The sequence below is a fragment of the Dicentrarchus labrax genome, unplaced genomic scaffold (genome assembly GCF_905237075.1).
Source record: "Dicentrarchus labrax unplaced genomic scaffold, dlabrax2021, whole genome shotgun sequence".
Classification (NCBI taxonomy): domain Eukaryota; kingdom Metazoa; phylum Chordata; class Actinopteri; family Moronidae; genus Dicentrarchus; species Dicentrarchus labrax.
This window is the reverse complement of record NW_026136701.1, coordinates 25,780,288-25,797,246: the sequence shown is the minus strand read 5'-3', so window position 1 is coordinate 25,797,246 and position 16,959 is coordinate 25,780,288. Positions and strand designations below refer to the sequence as shown.

The 16,959-nt window shown below is 39.8% G+C and overlaps 1 protein-coding gene across 3 annotated transcripts in view; it reads left to right on the top strand.

Moving 5' to 3' along the window:
* Positions 1–14,516, top strand: part of adcy8 (adenylate cyclase 8 (brain)) — a 100,558-nt gene extending 86,042 nt beyond the window's left edge. For 2 of the 3 annotated variants that reach the window (XM_051403204.1, XM_051403193.1), the window contains 4 exons: positions 2,547–2,693; positions 5,724–5,816; positions 6,511–6,625; positions 7,183–9,852. In XM_051403204.1, coding sequence (XP_051259164.1) covers positions 2,547–2,693; positions 5,724–5,816; positions 6,511–6,625; positions 7,183–7,682 — 855 coding nt within the window. In that variant the 3' untranslated portion in view covers positions 7,683–9,852. Of the gene's footprint in view, positions 1–2,546; positions 2,694–5,723; positions 5,817–6,510; positions 6,626–7,182; positions 9,853–13,082 lie in introns of those variants that run through there. The other variant, XM_051403213.1, reaches the window with a different exon arrangement.
* The last annotated feature ends 2,443 nt before the right edge of the window (positions 14,517–16,959 follow it).

Below are 16,959 nucleotides of genomic sequence, written 5' to 3'. Positions count from 1 at the left end.
CTCTGACTCCAAGATATCTGAATGAAAATGGGTCCTATGGGTACCCATGAGCCTCCCCTTTACAGACACTTAATGCTAATCCCATGCAGTTTTTTGCATGTGGTATAAATGTGTTTTTTTCACCTTGTGTATTTGAATATTTTTGCAGACTGGGGTCCATAAACTGTGTTGGAATTGCATAAATTGGGAATGACAGGAAAGCTTAGACACATACTTAATGTCACCCCTGCATAAGCCACACTTCTTCCAAGGTGGTGATATGTTTGTATTTGTCAAAGATATGGACAGAATGCAGAAGATTACAGACTGGAACTTTGACAGATTTTATTTTTAATACAATCAATAAACTTGTTTGGAAATAAACAGCGGAAATTTCTGCATACAGGTCCTTTGTGTCCAGTGATGAGACTTATGTTAAGTTTAACTTGTTTCTGCACTATTACTGATAGTAAGAGTGTTCACTTACATTAACGTTAACCCTGCGAGGCAGCTGGACTCACAAGATCACAAAATCATGAGATCATGCAAGAAAAACAGGTTAGCAGAAATGCTGTTAGCATCAGGTATATCAGAATTGGAGAGTATTTCTTGACTGAAACGATATCCTGTAGCCTCCACCGTCTCCAGATCTCAACCAGCAACAGAACAGGATTGGAGAATTTATGATGACACATTACTAACTACTTTTAATTTGTCACCATTCTGTATCCATTTGTCTGTGTGGTGTATAAAAGGTCTCCAGAAGTACGTTACAAAGCCTTCGCTCGCAGGATGAAACTCGAAATAAACCTCAGAACACTGACTGACGTGATCCCGCAGAGACGCAGCGAAGCACCGAGAAATTAAATTAGTTCGACTTTTCCTAACTTTCACTTTCAAGCTTTGACATTTGACAGAGCTCATTAAGTGTGTATAATGTCACAATAAAGTCAGAGGCTTATTTTCATAAGTGTGTAATTGCATTGAAAAGTCAAGCAGAATACAGAGACAGAGAAAGAGAGAGAGAGAGAGAGAGAGAGGCAGAAGCTCAACTTCTTCTCAATTATTAAAATGAAATGTTGAACTATGGCTGGACATTATGTTTACCAGCATATTTATTAAAATATTTCCATAACCACATGAGGAATTACTCCATGTGACATTAGTATGTGAGGACATGCTGTTTCATGTCAACAGGCCTGCTGCCCGGTCATGTGTCCATATTGCCCTCCAGTGGTGGAGGCAGTGTAGTGCAGCTGCAGTCTCAACAACACAGTGTCAACATGCTGCTGCTGTATGTGCTGGAGTATCTCAGTGCTCTTGAGCAACAACACAGAACCTTCAAACTTTAGTTTTTGATGAAAATGCAAGAATACATTTTAAAGCTTTTCTTAACATTTAGTGTAAATCATATTTACCTAAAGTCGGTTATGTTAGAATCTGGCAAATAACACAAGAATAACAAAGGAACGAGATGTGCAGAGACAAAAAAAGACTAAATGAAATCAGCCTCGACAGAGGATGTGATATTGCAATGTGGTGATAGATAAATAAGTATTTCCTGTCATAGTGCATCACAACAGTAAACAGTCTTGAATATGTCAGTCGTATGGCCACCTATAGGATGTAAAACAATTGTTATATACATTATGTAAAAAGATAGCACTACGTTTTTGCTATTTTACTGTCTTTCCTGACTGCATCAGTTAATGTTTTTAGGCACTTACAATGACATATTATCACCTTTAAAAAGCTGTTATTGTGACCGCTTTGGTGAACAGTTTCTACCGATTCATATAATCATCCCTTTGGTGACGTGTTTGTGTTGATCTGATGGATGTAAATCCAATATTCACTCTCTCTTTTAGCTCCATTTTGGTCTCCACCTGAGCAAAATATTTGGCTATTTAGCCGCTAAATGTTCCACTTTTTCCACCTTTTTCTGCTGTTTGGGTCCTGTGCAGGTACAAACAGGGAGTGAAACTGGTTTGAGTTCTTTTCCAACACTTAGTAGAGAATAACAGAAAGCACTCATATAAGACAAAGCACAGTTGTTCTTTTACCAATCAGAAATGTTATAACATGTAACTTTCACGCTTTTCAAACACCCGCAGTAACACCGGATGCTGCTCTGATCTGGAGACGTTTACTGGCAACAGCAGAGCTCAGAGTTTATTTTTTTAACTTTTGGGATTAAAGAATGGATTTATCTTCACTCTCTCTTCTCAACCTGTCTGCTGCGAGCCACAGAGGTGTATCCGTTTGTGTGCACCCAGAGCTCCATGATATTGCTTCATATTTATACAGAGAGCGGACAGAAAAGGAGATTGCTCAGGGAAAAGTAAAAGGGGAAATGTGTCTGTTATTGATTCCAACTGTCGGTTTTACTTTACTATGAACTAAGTTAGCAATGCCCCGATCAACCAAACTTCATTCAGAAAACACGCAAAGTTTGTTTTTATTGATTTCCTCGTGCAGGCATCAACAACTACAAAGACTAAAGAACTTTAAATGATCAAGAAAACTGTGACCGTTGAGTGTTCACTCTGTGACGTCTGTCCCCACAGGAGCTGTACTCCCAGTCCTATGATGCCGTGGGCGTGATGTTCGCATCCATCCCGGGCTTCGCAGACTTCTACTCCCAGACTGAGATGAATAACCAGGGAGTCGAGTGCCTGCGGCTGCTCAACGAGATCATCGCCGACTTCGACGAGGTGAGGCAGCAGCTCAAGTGCGCCCACTTTTAAACATGAAGGGGACCGACGTCAACGTCTTCCATTTTTAAATTAAAGCACCCATCTTATCCCATAGGACACTTCTGAAGTGATTGAAGCAAACAGAACGTATCTTATCAGGTCATCAGAAGACTTTTACCTCACATAGAAAAACACTGTTTTCATTAAGTATCCAGCGCTGATTTCCCTCAGAAGTTACAGAAAGGATTTTATTTAAGATTGCTTGTTTATCACAAAGATTTCTCACAGATTTTATAAAAGAAGTTCAGAGCAAACTGAAATAGAAAATCGTCCTGACGTCAGCAGAACTACAGGGATAAATATCTTTATCTGGAGGCTTGTGATGGTTCAACAGTCTTAAGTTTTAGGAGTGCCAGTCAGGTCTGTCTCCTGACATGGAAGTTTGTCCCATGTCAACTAACAAAAGCTCATGACTGAAAAAAATGAGCAAAATACTGAACCCCAAATTGCTCCTGATGTGCTGTGCCATCAGTGTGTGAATGTGTAAGTTTCTGTTTGTGATGGCCTTCGTCATCAGGAGGAGGAGTCAATGTGGCATACAGTGTAACAGCACTTTGAGAAGACTAGAAAGGTGCTATATAAGTACAGTCCATTCACCATATCCAACGACAAGCTGTAGCAGCCAATAATTGAATACTCACAGAAAAAGAAGAGCCCAGAACCAGTCCTTTAAATTAGACTCTTGATGATCTGAGTATCTTTCCAATAGAAGAAAAACATACTTCCAGTACTTTAAACTGATTTCAGATCAGATGAGTTCTGAGTTGTTTTAACCTAAAAATGTAAGTTTATGTGCTGCCTAGTCAGCTGAACGTAGGTTGAATAATTGGTGTAGTCTTATGAAGTAAACTGAACTTGAGAAAACAGGTTCAATAAGCTTTAAAATGTTAAGTTGAACCAACAACTGTTCACCCACATTGAGGAATCTAGACTTGACACATTATTTAGGTCAGGCTTTGAGTTTAAATTCTGGATTCACTTTTCTCCAACTGCTTAAACTGAAACTTTGTGTCATGATTTTTAGAAAGTGACACAAAGAATTACTGATCTTAGGATGTAGGGATGAATGGACTAAGTAGATGAAAAAGCTTGTCAATCCTCCGTGCTCCAGGTTCAGTCGAGTTGCTGAAGTTTCTCACTCACATCTCAGTTCCCTGTGGACGGACTGAAGTCTGGAGGAACTCCTGCTTCCGTTCGATGCCTTCGAACTGAAGAAAATGTCAAAGACTCGGAATAAGAGGCAGAGACAGGCAGAGACACCAGCTGAGCTCTCCGCTGCCTTGGGCTACTCTCCTCACTTTCACACACTTTTCCCTCAAACTGATTTTTCTCCACCGAGGAACTCGCCTTGAGAGAGAGAGAGAGAGAGAGTAAGAAGGCACAGTGACTCAGAGTATTAGAAGCATAGAACAAGATCACAGAGGCATTTTATAGGAGACAATTAGATAAAGCCGTTAATCACATGCAACCATATGAAACTGAATATTTTCTGCAGTTTTGAAACAATTATTTCACAATCTGCTGCTGTTTTTTAGGTTAATTTATATTTCTGTAGCATTGTTTCAGTCAGTCAGGTTGGCAGGATGATGCTTCATGTTGTTTTAGTAGATGGTACCTTTTCTTTCTGACTAGTTCTGACACAGATATCAGTATCAGAAAAGTCATGACCTCCCCTACTCTGACTCTGACTTTACCCCGGATATTCTCACCAATCTAACCAATTTATAACAGCAAAGGCAATTATTTAGAGTCACAGCAGGGCAGGTCATGAGCGCTGGCTGCCATTGGGCACCAACAGCTACTGTTTTAGAGCCACGAAGAGGAGATGATGTCAGATGTTAGCCAGAGCTAGCTGAATGTCAGCAATTTGACTGCCACATTAGTTTTATTGTCTAATTTGACATTATTTATCTGTATGTGTTTATTCATGTTTTTTTTTTTTTTAAGTTATTTTTTTGGCCTTTTATTGCCTTTAATGAAAGTGACAGCCAAAGGGGCAGAGAGAGAGGGGATGACATGCAGCAAAGGGCCGCAGGTCGGATTCGAACCCGGGGCTGCTGCAACAACTCTGTACGTGGGTCGCCAGCTCTACCGACTGAGCTAACAAATCATCAAATAAATGATTTGTAATATAATGTTATTCTAATGTTAATACTAGTAATATTCACACTGGTTTAAACAAACAGTTTGATTGTATTTTTTTGCAAAATTAGTCCTGTTCCAAATAAAGGCAGGCTGAGTTCAGTGATTGAAGCAAATAAAAGGGCTTTAACTTGAAGTTTTATGGTCTATGTAACATACTTCAATCAAATCGGTACTCTGTATCGGCCGATACACAAAGCTGAGCACACAATCTGCCCGTTATCTGTGCTGTGTTGTTGGAGGCAGGAAGCTGAAAGAGAAATATCCTAACTGACATTTACACTCTCCAAAGTGGAGCGAAGTGTGTGTAAAATGTTTTTGGTGTTCGTGAGCAGCTTCAGCTAATGCTTGTGTTTCATGGGAATCGATTTGAAAAGATGTCATCACATTTAAGAATCAAATTCAGACGTGTTCGTGTTGCAGTATGTCAGGATAAAAATTTAGCTCGCAGGAAATCCATTTTATTTTAGTTTCAAGTATTTTAGTAAAATGATTCCAAACCAGACTGAAAACAACCTCAGACAGGAAGACAGAAAGTTTTTAGAACAGTAAAACTACTTTTTATTTGAGAGGTTGAGTCAATGTTGTGTTCAGAGCAGCCAGTTGTAAACAGTAGACTGTAACACTTTATCACCAATAGTTTTATGTATTTATTGGTTTATAAGATCATCCAGTTATGAATCAGACTGGCAGAAGGCAGGAAATACACAGATCGTTGGATTCTTATTGGATTCATTTGATTCTGGATGTCTTCACAATAACAAGTCCAATCTGCTGATGATGATTAGCAGAAGATTTTTCTGTGATCAGAAAAGTAAACACTTCCTGATGCTCTCTTTGTCACAGTTGCTTGGTGAGGAACGTTTCCAGGACATCGAGAAGATCAAGACGATCGGCAGCACCTACATGGCCGTCTCCGGTCTGTCGCCGGAAAAACAGGTGAGATCCTCCAGGTCTCATGTGAATGTTTACCGCTGACTCACCTGTCTTTAACCTGCCTGCTGTAGCGTGTAGAGTGTGAGCTGAGTTGATGGTTAACGTGTTTTATTTATAGGAACATATCTTTATTTATATAAAATATAAACTTAAAAGATATATATTTAAAAATTAACTGAACTAAATGAATACACTTTCAATGACTGGCATAAAAAACTTACCAAAAACTGCATTTTAGTTTTATTTTAGGATATTTGTGTGTAGTGTAGTATTCAAATATATATAAAATAATCATTAAAAATATTATTATAGAACCATTTTAGGTTGTGAAAATACCGATTTACTGAAGATTCTTCTAATTTACATACATTTTTAATGTATGTTTGTGCTGGTACCTTTTTTAAATTGGTACCACTCATGTTGGATCAGTCACAGCATAGGTGACGGCATCAAATAAACCAAGAATGACTCCACGAATCTAATAGCAGAGATCAAAAATAAACAACGTCAGTGACTTCCACGTCCACCGCAGTGACATCAGGACTGTCGGTGCTTCACACGAGCAGCTCTTCTGACCGCCACGTTTCCTCTGACACATCGACACACTTCATCTCTCATCGCTCTTGTTTCATCTCGCTGCCCTCCAGTCGCCGCTGACGTTCAGCTGACTCACTCTCTTCTCCTCTGCCTCCCACAGCAATGCGAAGATAAATGGGGTCACCTGTGCGCGTTGGCCGACTTCGCCATCGCCCTCAACGAGAGCATCCAGGAGATCAACAAGCACTCCTTCAACAACTTCGAGCTGAGGATTGGTAAGAGCTCTGTCTCCCTGAGAGAGGATTCATTTCCTTGTTATGTTTTTTTCCTGACTTACGGATTATGCTTCCTCTCAAATCTTCCCCACCTGTCTTTCTTCCATCTCATCTAATCTTCATCCTCATTTCAGTCTTTAATCTTTCTTTAATCCTGTGATGAAGGGTGTAGGACGTTTCTGCTGCATCTAACGAGATTACATTATAGTCATTACTGATCAATTCATTATATTCTTTGATTGTTTAATGATCCTTAAATCTCTACAATGTTAAAAATAGACAAGTTCCCAGAGTTCAAGGTTTTATTTACCAAATAGTCCAAAACCAAGAAAAAAACTACAAAAATTACCAAAAATAAATACATTTTTGGCTGCGATGTGTTTCCTTTAGGCCTGTGATCTTACATTTTTGATGTGAAGAAACATGTTATCCAGACAGGATCTGTATTACAAATCAATTTGTGTTCTTCTATAAAATCCTTTAATATTGAAAGACTAGGATGATTGAGCATCCCCTCTGCAGTTGCACCAACTGACCACCTGTATGTCTCCTGGCAGGTATGGCCCACGGCTCAGTGGTGGCGGGCGTGATCGGCGCCAAGAAACCTCAGTACGACATCTGGGGGAAGACGGTGAACCTGGCCAGCCGTATGGACAGCACGGGGGTCAGCGGCAAGATCCAGGTCCCCGAGGAGACCTACCTGATCCTGAAGGAGCGCGGCTTCGCCTTCGAGTACCGCGGCGAGATCTACGTGAAGGGCATCAGCGAGCAGGAGGGCAAGATCCGAACACACTTCTTGCTTGGCCGGGTGCAGCCCAACCCACTCATCCTGCAGCCTCGCAAAATCACTGGCCAGTACTCGCTGGCAGCCGTGGTGCTTGGCCTGGTGCAGTCGCTCAACAGGCAGAAGCAAAAGCAGATCCTCAACGAGAACAACAACTCGGGCATCATGAAGGGCCACCACCACTACAACCGGAGGACGTTGTTAGCGCCCGGTGGCTCCGAGGTGGGAGGGGGGCATCACACTGAAGTAGCTGATAAGACTGAGCTGTCCTGAAGAGCAGACTGGAGTTTTAGTTCCACACAGGGTTCTCAGAGGCAGAGCTGCTCTTCAGGCAGAAAGTATCCCAGTGGTTGAGTTGAACTTATATGGGTGCAGCTGAAGAATGTCCGTCTTCTGGCTACGTAACGTTAGGACACAGGCACAGTTATTCGGGAATCATATGAACTTCAGCATTCCAGTACTGAAAGCTTCACCTGGTTCCAGTCAGACCTCGGAATGGTCCCCCATATTTCTGTTTTTTTTTTTTAGCAGTAGGTCCGATGTTGTGCATACTGACGGCTGTTTCCCCAGCTGGAAGAACCAATCAGACCTTTGTAGGCAGGATTAATAACAGGGACATCATGGTTCCTGCACCAGAGCCAGAATCCATTCTAAACATAGATGACTGACGGTGGTATCATCAACGGGATCAATACATTTGTTTCTACTTGTTAGGAACTGAATCCATTATTAGATTTCGTCAAATCTTTTTAAGCTGGAGATGTACTTGTTGTGTTGGGTTACGTTCTGAGGACGTGCACAACCAACGGTCCAATGGGACGCAGGATACACGAGGCAGCCATCATGCGTACACGAAAACCCACTTAAAAGCAATTATATCTCCGGCCTTAAACCTTCTGACACTAATCCCTAATGATTCTGAAACAAAGCTGCAGAGAAGGGTGTTATGGGTTGCAGAGGCATTTTGAAGACTCGCAAAAAGTCCCAAATCCCAAGAACTTGGAGCCAATTTCACAAAAGTAGTTTGCAAGAACACACAGGTTGCATAATGAATTGGATAGGGCTCGAATATGATCATGCCGGAGTCCCAAGTTGTTGTTGTGATTAGTGAAGCTTCAAAATTCGCACAAGAGGAAATTATCTCATGTAGCAAATTCAGCCTGACTGCGCTAGATGGTTTACGAAACAGAAACAAAAAAGCGGGGAAAATTGTAGGAAACAGGTAATTGAGTTTACTTCCTCAAGGGATGCTGATTGGTCCGGTACCACTGTAGTTCGGCCACAAATGCACAGATTGAAGCCTGGCAAGATGGATTCTTGCGTGATCTTGAGTCCAGCTGCCCCCTTACGAATGAGACCCCCAAGCGTTACATAAGCTGTTGGGACACAAGTTCAAATTGGATAACACTAACGTTATCCATACAAGAATGAAACAAACAGCCATGTATGTTCCCCTACATTCAACCCAGAGAAACATGTTGCAGCCTTAAAGGTCCCCTGTGGAGTTTTTGACCACTACTAGCACTACGGAGCAATGTTTTAACGTGTCGGGACCCTGTTTTGTTTGTTCTCGGACGTACATGAATCCACAGATGTACAAAAAAATTAAATAAATGCTGGTTTCAAACAAGAAAAATAGACAAATGTTTTACATGGAAATACAACAAGTTTGTTAGTGTTTTGGCGAGAAACACTGAATGTAAACAGAAACTTTGTTGTTTGTTTACAAGAAAACTCCACAGGGCAGCTTTAATCCTACAGCCAGGTGTAGGCAGGATATCTGGAAAACGTAGCTACATATTCATTTTGGTTGAGTCTTTTGTTGCTAAAACCTGAGGTCAATTAGCAGGTTAGCCTAGCTGAGCTAACAAGTGGCTTTCCGAGGTAATCTTGTAATCTAGCCTGCTGACCTTTCAACATCATGAATGTCACGTAAGAATGAATACAATCGCTTACATTTTTTTCACCAAAGTTACTTTTCCAGGTTTGCCAGTCAGCCCAAATTTGTCTGTGAACGTTTCTGTGGCTCCTCCCACTCAGGTGTAACTCAACCAATGAGATTATTTCTGCCTCCTGATGCAGCTCTGCTTCTGACGTTTGTAGAACTGAAATTCCACTTTGTTCCTGAAGGAGGAGGAGGTGGAGGAGGATGAAAAGGAGCAGGAGGAGGTGGGGTAGGGAGGGAGGGAGGGACTGGACGGGACCGCCGCGTTCTGTTTTCATCCGCCCTCATCTGTTCGATGTCTGTGTGACTGATCCCCTCGGACTGTCTGACGTTCCTCCTGTCGTTTCAACTTCCCCTTTTTATGTCACCCGGCAACCGACCCACCCCCAAAACCCAGAAACCCCATCCCGCTCTGACCCTCGCCCGGTGTCGATGTTTCTTTTTTGTATTTCTTTTATATATGAGAACACAATAAAAGGGGTCTAATTTTTTATATAAGCCATGTGTCTGGTTGCCTTTATTTTTGCCACATTTGCACAACTTGACCATCAGAGGGTTGTATCAGGAGGTCAGCACTGATCATATGATATGTCACATTCATTCTCATGTATTATTTATGTTCTTTTACCAATTTCTTTCACAGGACGTCTGTAATGCACAGACAACTAGATGCCTGCAGTTGTACAAGAGTAGATGACTTTTTAAGGATTTTATTGTGGAACTTTTTTGCAAAAATAATAATAATAAATTAAAAATAATTTCTACAGCACCTTGTCACAATGTTACACAGTGCTTTACAAAGGACACAAAACAATAAATCTGCATCACACTTACATACAAATAAAATCCAGCAAATAAATAAAAATAAATACCTAAAATTTCCGTTCAAAATAGAACGCGATATGTTCACATATGTAGGAATTAAAGTTACCCACAAGATAGAGAATTTGGAGAAACACAACGTTAAGTCATTATTAGAACAAATAAAACAAGATCTTGGGAAATGGTCAACATTACCGATTTCATTAGCAGGTCACATTAATATAGTTAAAATGGCAGTCCTACCTAGATTTCTTTATGTGTATGTGTTTTATCCCCATGAAAACATTTAAACAGTTAGATAGACTAATCTCTTCATTTATATGGAACAATTCTAATCCTAGGATGAAAAAAATGTACCTGGAGGTTCCTAAAGATGCTGGTGGGTTAGGATTACCCAATTTTCTTTGGTATTATTGGGCTGCTAACATAGTAAAACTAATTCATTGGATTTACACATATGAGAGTAAGCAGGGTCCAGACTGGGTTCATATGGAACTATTATCCAACCCTCTATCAACACTCACATCATCGTTACCACACAACTGTAGTATACAGTTCACAAACCCGGTTGTTAAAGCCTCACTTAGGATATGGTTACAGTTTAGGAGACATTTTGATTCAAAGCAGTATAGCAGATATTTCCCAATAGCAAATAACCATTTCTTTCTTCCATCTGGGTTCGACAATGCATTTCAATATTGGCATAGAAATGGGTTGATAATCTTCTGTGATTTGTACCCTGATAAGGTGTTTATTTCGTTTGACCACAATATACCCAGATCGCATTATTTTAGGTTTTTTCAGATATGTAGCTTTACCAGAGAAAAGTTTCCCTCGTTTCCTCTCCCACCACCTAGGAATCATTTAGATGCAATTCTAAAACTGGATCCTTATGAGAAGAAACGTGTATTTGTGATTTACAATATGATAGGAGACTTGAAACCGATATCATGGGATAAAACTAAAATGGCATGGGAGAAAGACTTGGGAGTTGAGCTTTCTGATATGTGGCAAAATAGTCTAAAACGTCTTCATACCTCGTGATTGTGTATACGCCATGGTCTAATTCAATTTAAAGTGCTCCATCGCCTGCACTATTCAAGGGATAAATTGTCCAAACTCTTTCCCACTGTAGATCTTGGCTGTCCGAGGTGCAGCTATGTACCCGCCACGATACGACACATGTTCTGGTCATGCACCTCCCTCAACGACTATTGGAGGCAGATATTTGATGTATTTTCCAAAATCTGTGGTCAGACTGTAGCACCTGACTATCACACAGCCATCTTTGGCGTACCACCCCCAGGCTGCAAAGTCTCAAATTTACAAGCAAATGCTTTGGCATTTGCTTGCAGACTCATACTTTTTAATTGGAAATCAAATACAACCCCGTCATTTCTGCAGTGGTTGAGGGAGGATCTTTTCTACCTTTGGAGAAACTGAGATACAAGATATGTAAAGCCGCAAAAACTTCACTCTGACCTGGAGTCCCTTTATAGACTTCGTAGAAGGTTTTCCCTTTCAATGATACACCTTAACACTAGTTGTATTGAATATTTACAACTACTTTATAACATGCTCAAAATATCAATTCACCCAATTCCTGTCTGATTTCTGTATTTGTTTTTGTATTTTCCTGTTTATTTAATTTAATTTAATTTAATTTAATTTTTGTTTAAGAGCCTTGGGGTGGGGTGGGGGAATACATTTCTTTTCATGTCTATGTTTGTAAGTTGTATGTTTGTTAATGAAAAACTGCAAAATAAAGTACCAAAAAAAAAATTATTACCTAAATACAATCAAATAAGATAAAAAATAATAGAAACATAAAAACCAAAACCTTTAGGCTTAACCAGTAACACAAAGTTAAAAGTTAGTTTAATAATGACACAATCACTGCAGTGAAATAATGTGGAATTGATGAAAGATACTCGTCCACAGTCTTCAGCAGTTTTACAAATGTCTGTGAATGTGTGAAACCTCATTTATTGTACAAATTGGATACATTCAACACAGGACTGTTTTCCTTATAAAACAGGGAGATTAAACTTCAGTGTGAAATATCAGCCTGCACACACACACACACACACACACACACACACACACACACACACACACACACTGCATTCTTCTTTCTAAATAACTTATTTGACAAAACTGATTTAGGTCCAGATCTGTTATTTACAGGGTGTAGTGTCTTAAAGTCTAAAAGCCAATTATCTGAATTTTAGGCCTTAAAATGTCATAATAATATTGACAGGTCTTAAATTGTTGGTGTTGTTGGTGTTCGGCACCTGTTTTTTCGGCCACGTCTACAGTGCACAAATGTGGAAGAAATCTACTTTTTACAACTCAGAGCGCACTACAGGTCATGTGACGAGAATTAACCACCATCATCCTGCAACCAGAAGGTTTAAGATTTAACCTGTTGAATCCTGCAGAAACCCTGCATTTAGTAAAATAAGTTTTTAATAAAGTTATTTCAGTAATTAGGTATGATGATGTACACACACATTTGGACCAAGAAAATCATTTCAGGTTCTACATGTTCAGTGTTTCCAAGCTTCAGTATCACCTGCTGCACGGACGTGAGACATTACATTTAGGAGACTGACAATCAGATCAGAGTTGAGTTCATTTTTCAATCAAGTGTCAAGATTAAAAAGCCATGTTAAAGAATCAAAGGTTTTCCAGGATTCCCAAGAACTTTGGGAATCCTGGAAAAAAAAAAGGCTTCTTCCAGTACATCAGATTAAAAGAATTAAAATGAAAACTAAAAGTTAAAACAGAGAATTTCCCATCAGGCTGCTGGGCTTTCTGTTGATTTTCACTTTGATGAACTGGAGCTGTGAGAGCTTTCATTCCCACACCTGAGAAAGAACTCTGTCTTCTTCCTCCTGAAAAAGGTTCTGATGAATCACGTCGTCGGAAGAGCGCGAAGAGGAGGAGATGGAAATGAAACCAGACACCTGCTGCACGATCCCAAACCATCTGGACTCCGACTGACTGAGCCGATGGTTGATTATCAGCTTCAGACCCGATCGCATGTACAGCTCAGCTGCAGACGCTTCACTGTTCTCCCTGACTGTAACACAAAAACACATCTTCAGGAACAGAAGTAGCCAGAGGAGACTGATAGTAGTTAGAAAAACATACATATTAAACTGCTTCAAATAACGTGGCCAGTCTGTTTTAAACAGAAATTGTGTTTAATTGAGCTCTGAGTTTAGGTGGTCTTTTGTTCATTTTAGGACCGTTTGCATGAGTTTATTGAAGCAGGGAAAACATGGGGAGGTGGATGTCAGTTGAAACACTAAAATGTGACAAATCAGTGGAGTATTTGTGTGTAAATAGAGCTGTTACTTATGGAAGCCCATTTCAGACATAAAAATCATGAACCGTGCATCAATAAAAAAGGAGGAATAAAACTGGAGTTTGTCAATAAAAGGCTACTGGTAAATAATATGACTTTGTGAGTATGTGCTGTCGTGTATTGTCAAGAAAAACTGTCCTAGAAAACAATTTCTTAAATGAGTAGAACCCTGAATAGGCTGTCAGACAAACAGCAATCAGGTGGAAGGTGTGTTCAGTTAACTCATTAACTCATCAGCTGGATGGGTATGGGACAGAGTATATAGACAACACATGCAAATACAAAAAAAGGGAATAAAAATGATGAAATTATGTTTATTATAAAGGTATCATGTCTTAAACTAGACCTTCAGTTAGCCTAAAATGTGAATCTGGATCTGATAAAGGAGTAAGTAATCTGTACACCACCACCAAATGTCTGGAAAAGTACAGTGTTTTGTCCTTTTTTGTTGATTGTATTAGATTAAACTTTAAATTTCATTGCACAAGTACAACTACTAGACAGCGAAATGCAGTTAAGCATCTAACCAGAAGTGCAAATCAGTAAAGTGCAGAGTAATGTGCATATGTACAGGGATATAATTAAAGAAAATAATATTATAGCTATATATATGAATATACTAGCAGGATATATACAGTATGAACAGCATTTACAGAATGAACTAATCTATCTAATCTCACTTCCAACTGTTTGCCTTAAGTGACACTTTTTTGCCATTTTTTTAATTTGAATTTGTTTTTGATTCCATGTTTCTTATATTTGACTTCATCAAAGACGCTGATGAAGGAATTTTCATAAAATGAAGCTCCATGAAACAGTAGAGAGAGAAAAAACCTTTGAAAAGACCCCAACTTCCCAGTTTTTAGTCTGAAATGGGTTTTCACTGTTCTAAATTTGAGTTAAAGATGTTGGCATCCAGACTGAAACACTGTAGAGAGTTCATGTTCTGATAAACATACTAATCCAGTAGCTGGTGTATGTGTATTCTGTGTGAGAGCTGATGTAGCTCTGTTTTGGGTTTACTCACTGATTCTTCCATTTTACTTTATACTTCTACTCCAACACATATTATACACTGTAAAACCTGATGAGTTAGTTCAGCTCAAACTGTTTGAGGAAACCAACAGTTTCAATATATTAACTCCCACAATTTCAGCATGTAAAAATACTTGATTTGAGTACAAGTAACTAATTTATTGTTAAAGGTAAATTAAGTTCATTGTACTTAAAACTAGTGAGTATTTTACCAAATTTATTTAAAATGTGTTAATTGACTAAAAATCACTGCATACAAATGTTTCCACTGAAGCAAATTATTACATTATCTGTCAGAGTTGGGTTTAATAATTTGAATAAGTTATTTTAGCTTACTACTTTTATTAAGATTTGCTGTGAGGATTTACTGTGTACTTGTCACAACTTGAAATCTTTAGTTACTTTGAATGTTCAGTTACTGCAAAATATAAATCAACCAATACATGATTATATATTGTTATAGATTAAGCTGCCAGCAGTAGTAGCTTAGAGCTGCCCCACCCTGCAGCTGTAACATTAATGCATCCCCTATAACAGTTAAACAATATAGTTCTGAAATTAGACATTCTCTTCTTCGAGTATATTTTGGTGCTAACGTACTTTTGTACTTTTGTGTTAGTGAAACATCTGAATAGCACAAAACAGTGTCATCATAATCTAACAACACAAACCTCCTGCAGTGTGTACAAACGTCCACTAGATGGCAGAAGAAGCTCAGTCAGACTCCTGCAGTCACACACTGAGGAGAGTCTCAGTCCTAAAAGCAGATAAATATCATTGATCCATCTGTGGGTGCAGGAATATTTCATCCAACCTGTTGCCATGGCGCTGTGACCTCTGACCTCAGAAGTTATGTTGATACTCAGTTATCTTGGTTTGGACAGAATAAACCTCAGGAACACATTCCGCTTTTTCAAAAAGACTAATGAAAGAAAGCTCAATAAGAGATTGGACTGATTTTACTGCACTAGCTCCATGATAACCAGGCCTCACATTTATTTTATATATTTATCTTAAAATGCAAACAGCTATTCTCTATATACAGACACAGAGTCACATGGTGTCTCTCTCCCTCTGCCTGTGTTGTATCGCAGCCTCTCTGTGGTTTGTTTCCATAGCCGGTCTGCTCCGACTGAAACTGCTGTTTTTATCATCTACGTCGGTGAATTAAGGATTTATTTCCACCAAACCAGAGTTGGTGATTGTTGGAAACACTAACAGAGACGGTTTTAATGAGTTGTATTATTGTTCTGAGTTCCTCTGGGGATCCAAAAGTCTTTGAAATTTCAGAACAATCCATTATGGAGATATTTCATTCTGCAACAAAGTAAAGAATCACATCAGAATGTTGGTCATGTGGAGTCTGGTCTTCAGCCTCCCAAACTTAATTTAATCACATTTTGGTCGGAGATGCTGCTGCTCTAGTGTGACATCTAGTGGTGAATTTTGCGTATATAACTTTGAATGAGCACGATCCTCAAGTGTGATAAGGACATTTGGTTTCAGCCTTGCAGAAGGTTGGCTGAACAGCATCACAACAGGATGTGATGTCAGGAGGCTGTAAGAGGTTGTTATTGCCACGTCAACGTGTCTGCCTTCGTTGTGCCTTCAGCAGGTGGTGTCCAGTCAGCTTGTTCCAGCTCATGAAGCCGCGTCCAGTGGCCGTTGAGTCTTCATGTTTCTTTCCTTCCTGTTTTGCTCTTTTTGGTCAATGTCACTGCTGGCCACGCCCACAGGAAATAGCATATGGCCTTTATAAAGTCAGAATGTCTACCTTTATTACACAGACTGTTAATGTCCTTTTAATGTGTTAGAAGTTGCACATTGCAGCTTTTAAATTCCCTCCCACTCTTGCTGTATCTGCCTCCCTAAACAGAGACATCGCCGAAGAATAAATCAGCGAATCAAAACGACTCGGAGCATCCGGTCGCCACGATGGTGACAAACACAAACGTTGTGTGCTCGGGAGAAATTGATTGTGTTTCTGTCGTTTCCCTCCCTCGTATGGATTTTCTGTTAGACGTGGAGGAGGAGGAGGAGGAGGAGGAGGAGGAAACAACGGGAGAGGCAGAGATGTGGAGAATGGAGTTGCCATGGTGACCGTTGGCATGTTGGGGGGTGCAGTGAGTGTTTGCGAGTGAGTGAGTGAAGGCGTGTTTGTGTGTGTCTGTTTCATAGATTTCAGGTGTTGCGGGGGATTATTCTGCTGAGGAGACACAAGAGCAGTAATGCAGCTTCAGTATCACAGCTTCAACATGAGGATACACCATCAGAAACACCAACACGTGTCTTTCAAAAAGCTGCTCTTCACGGAAGAGTTCAATCCAAAAGAATGCTGCACAAGTTCTAAGAAAATGTCTTCTGGAAGGTAAAAT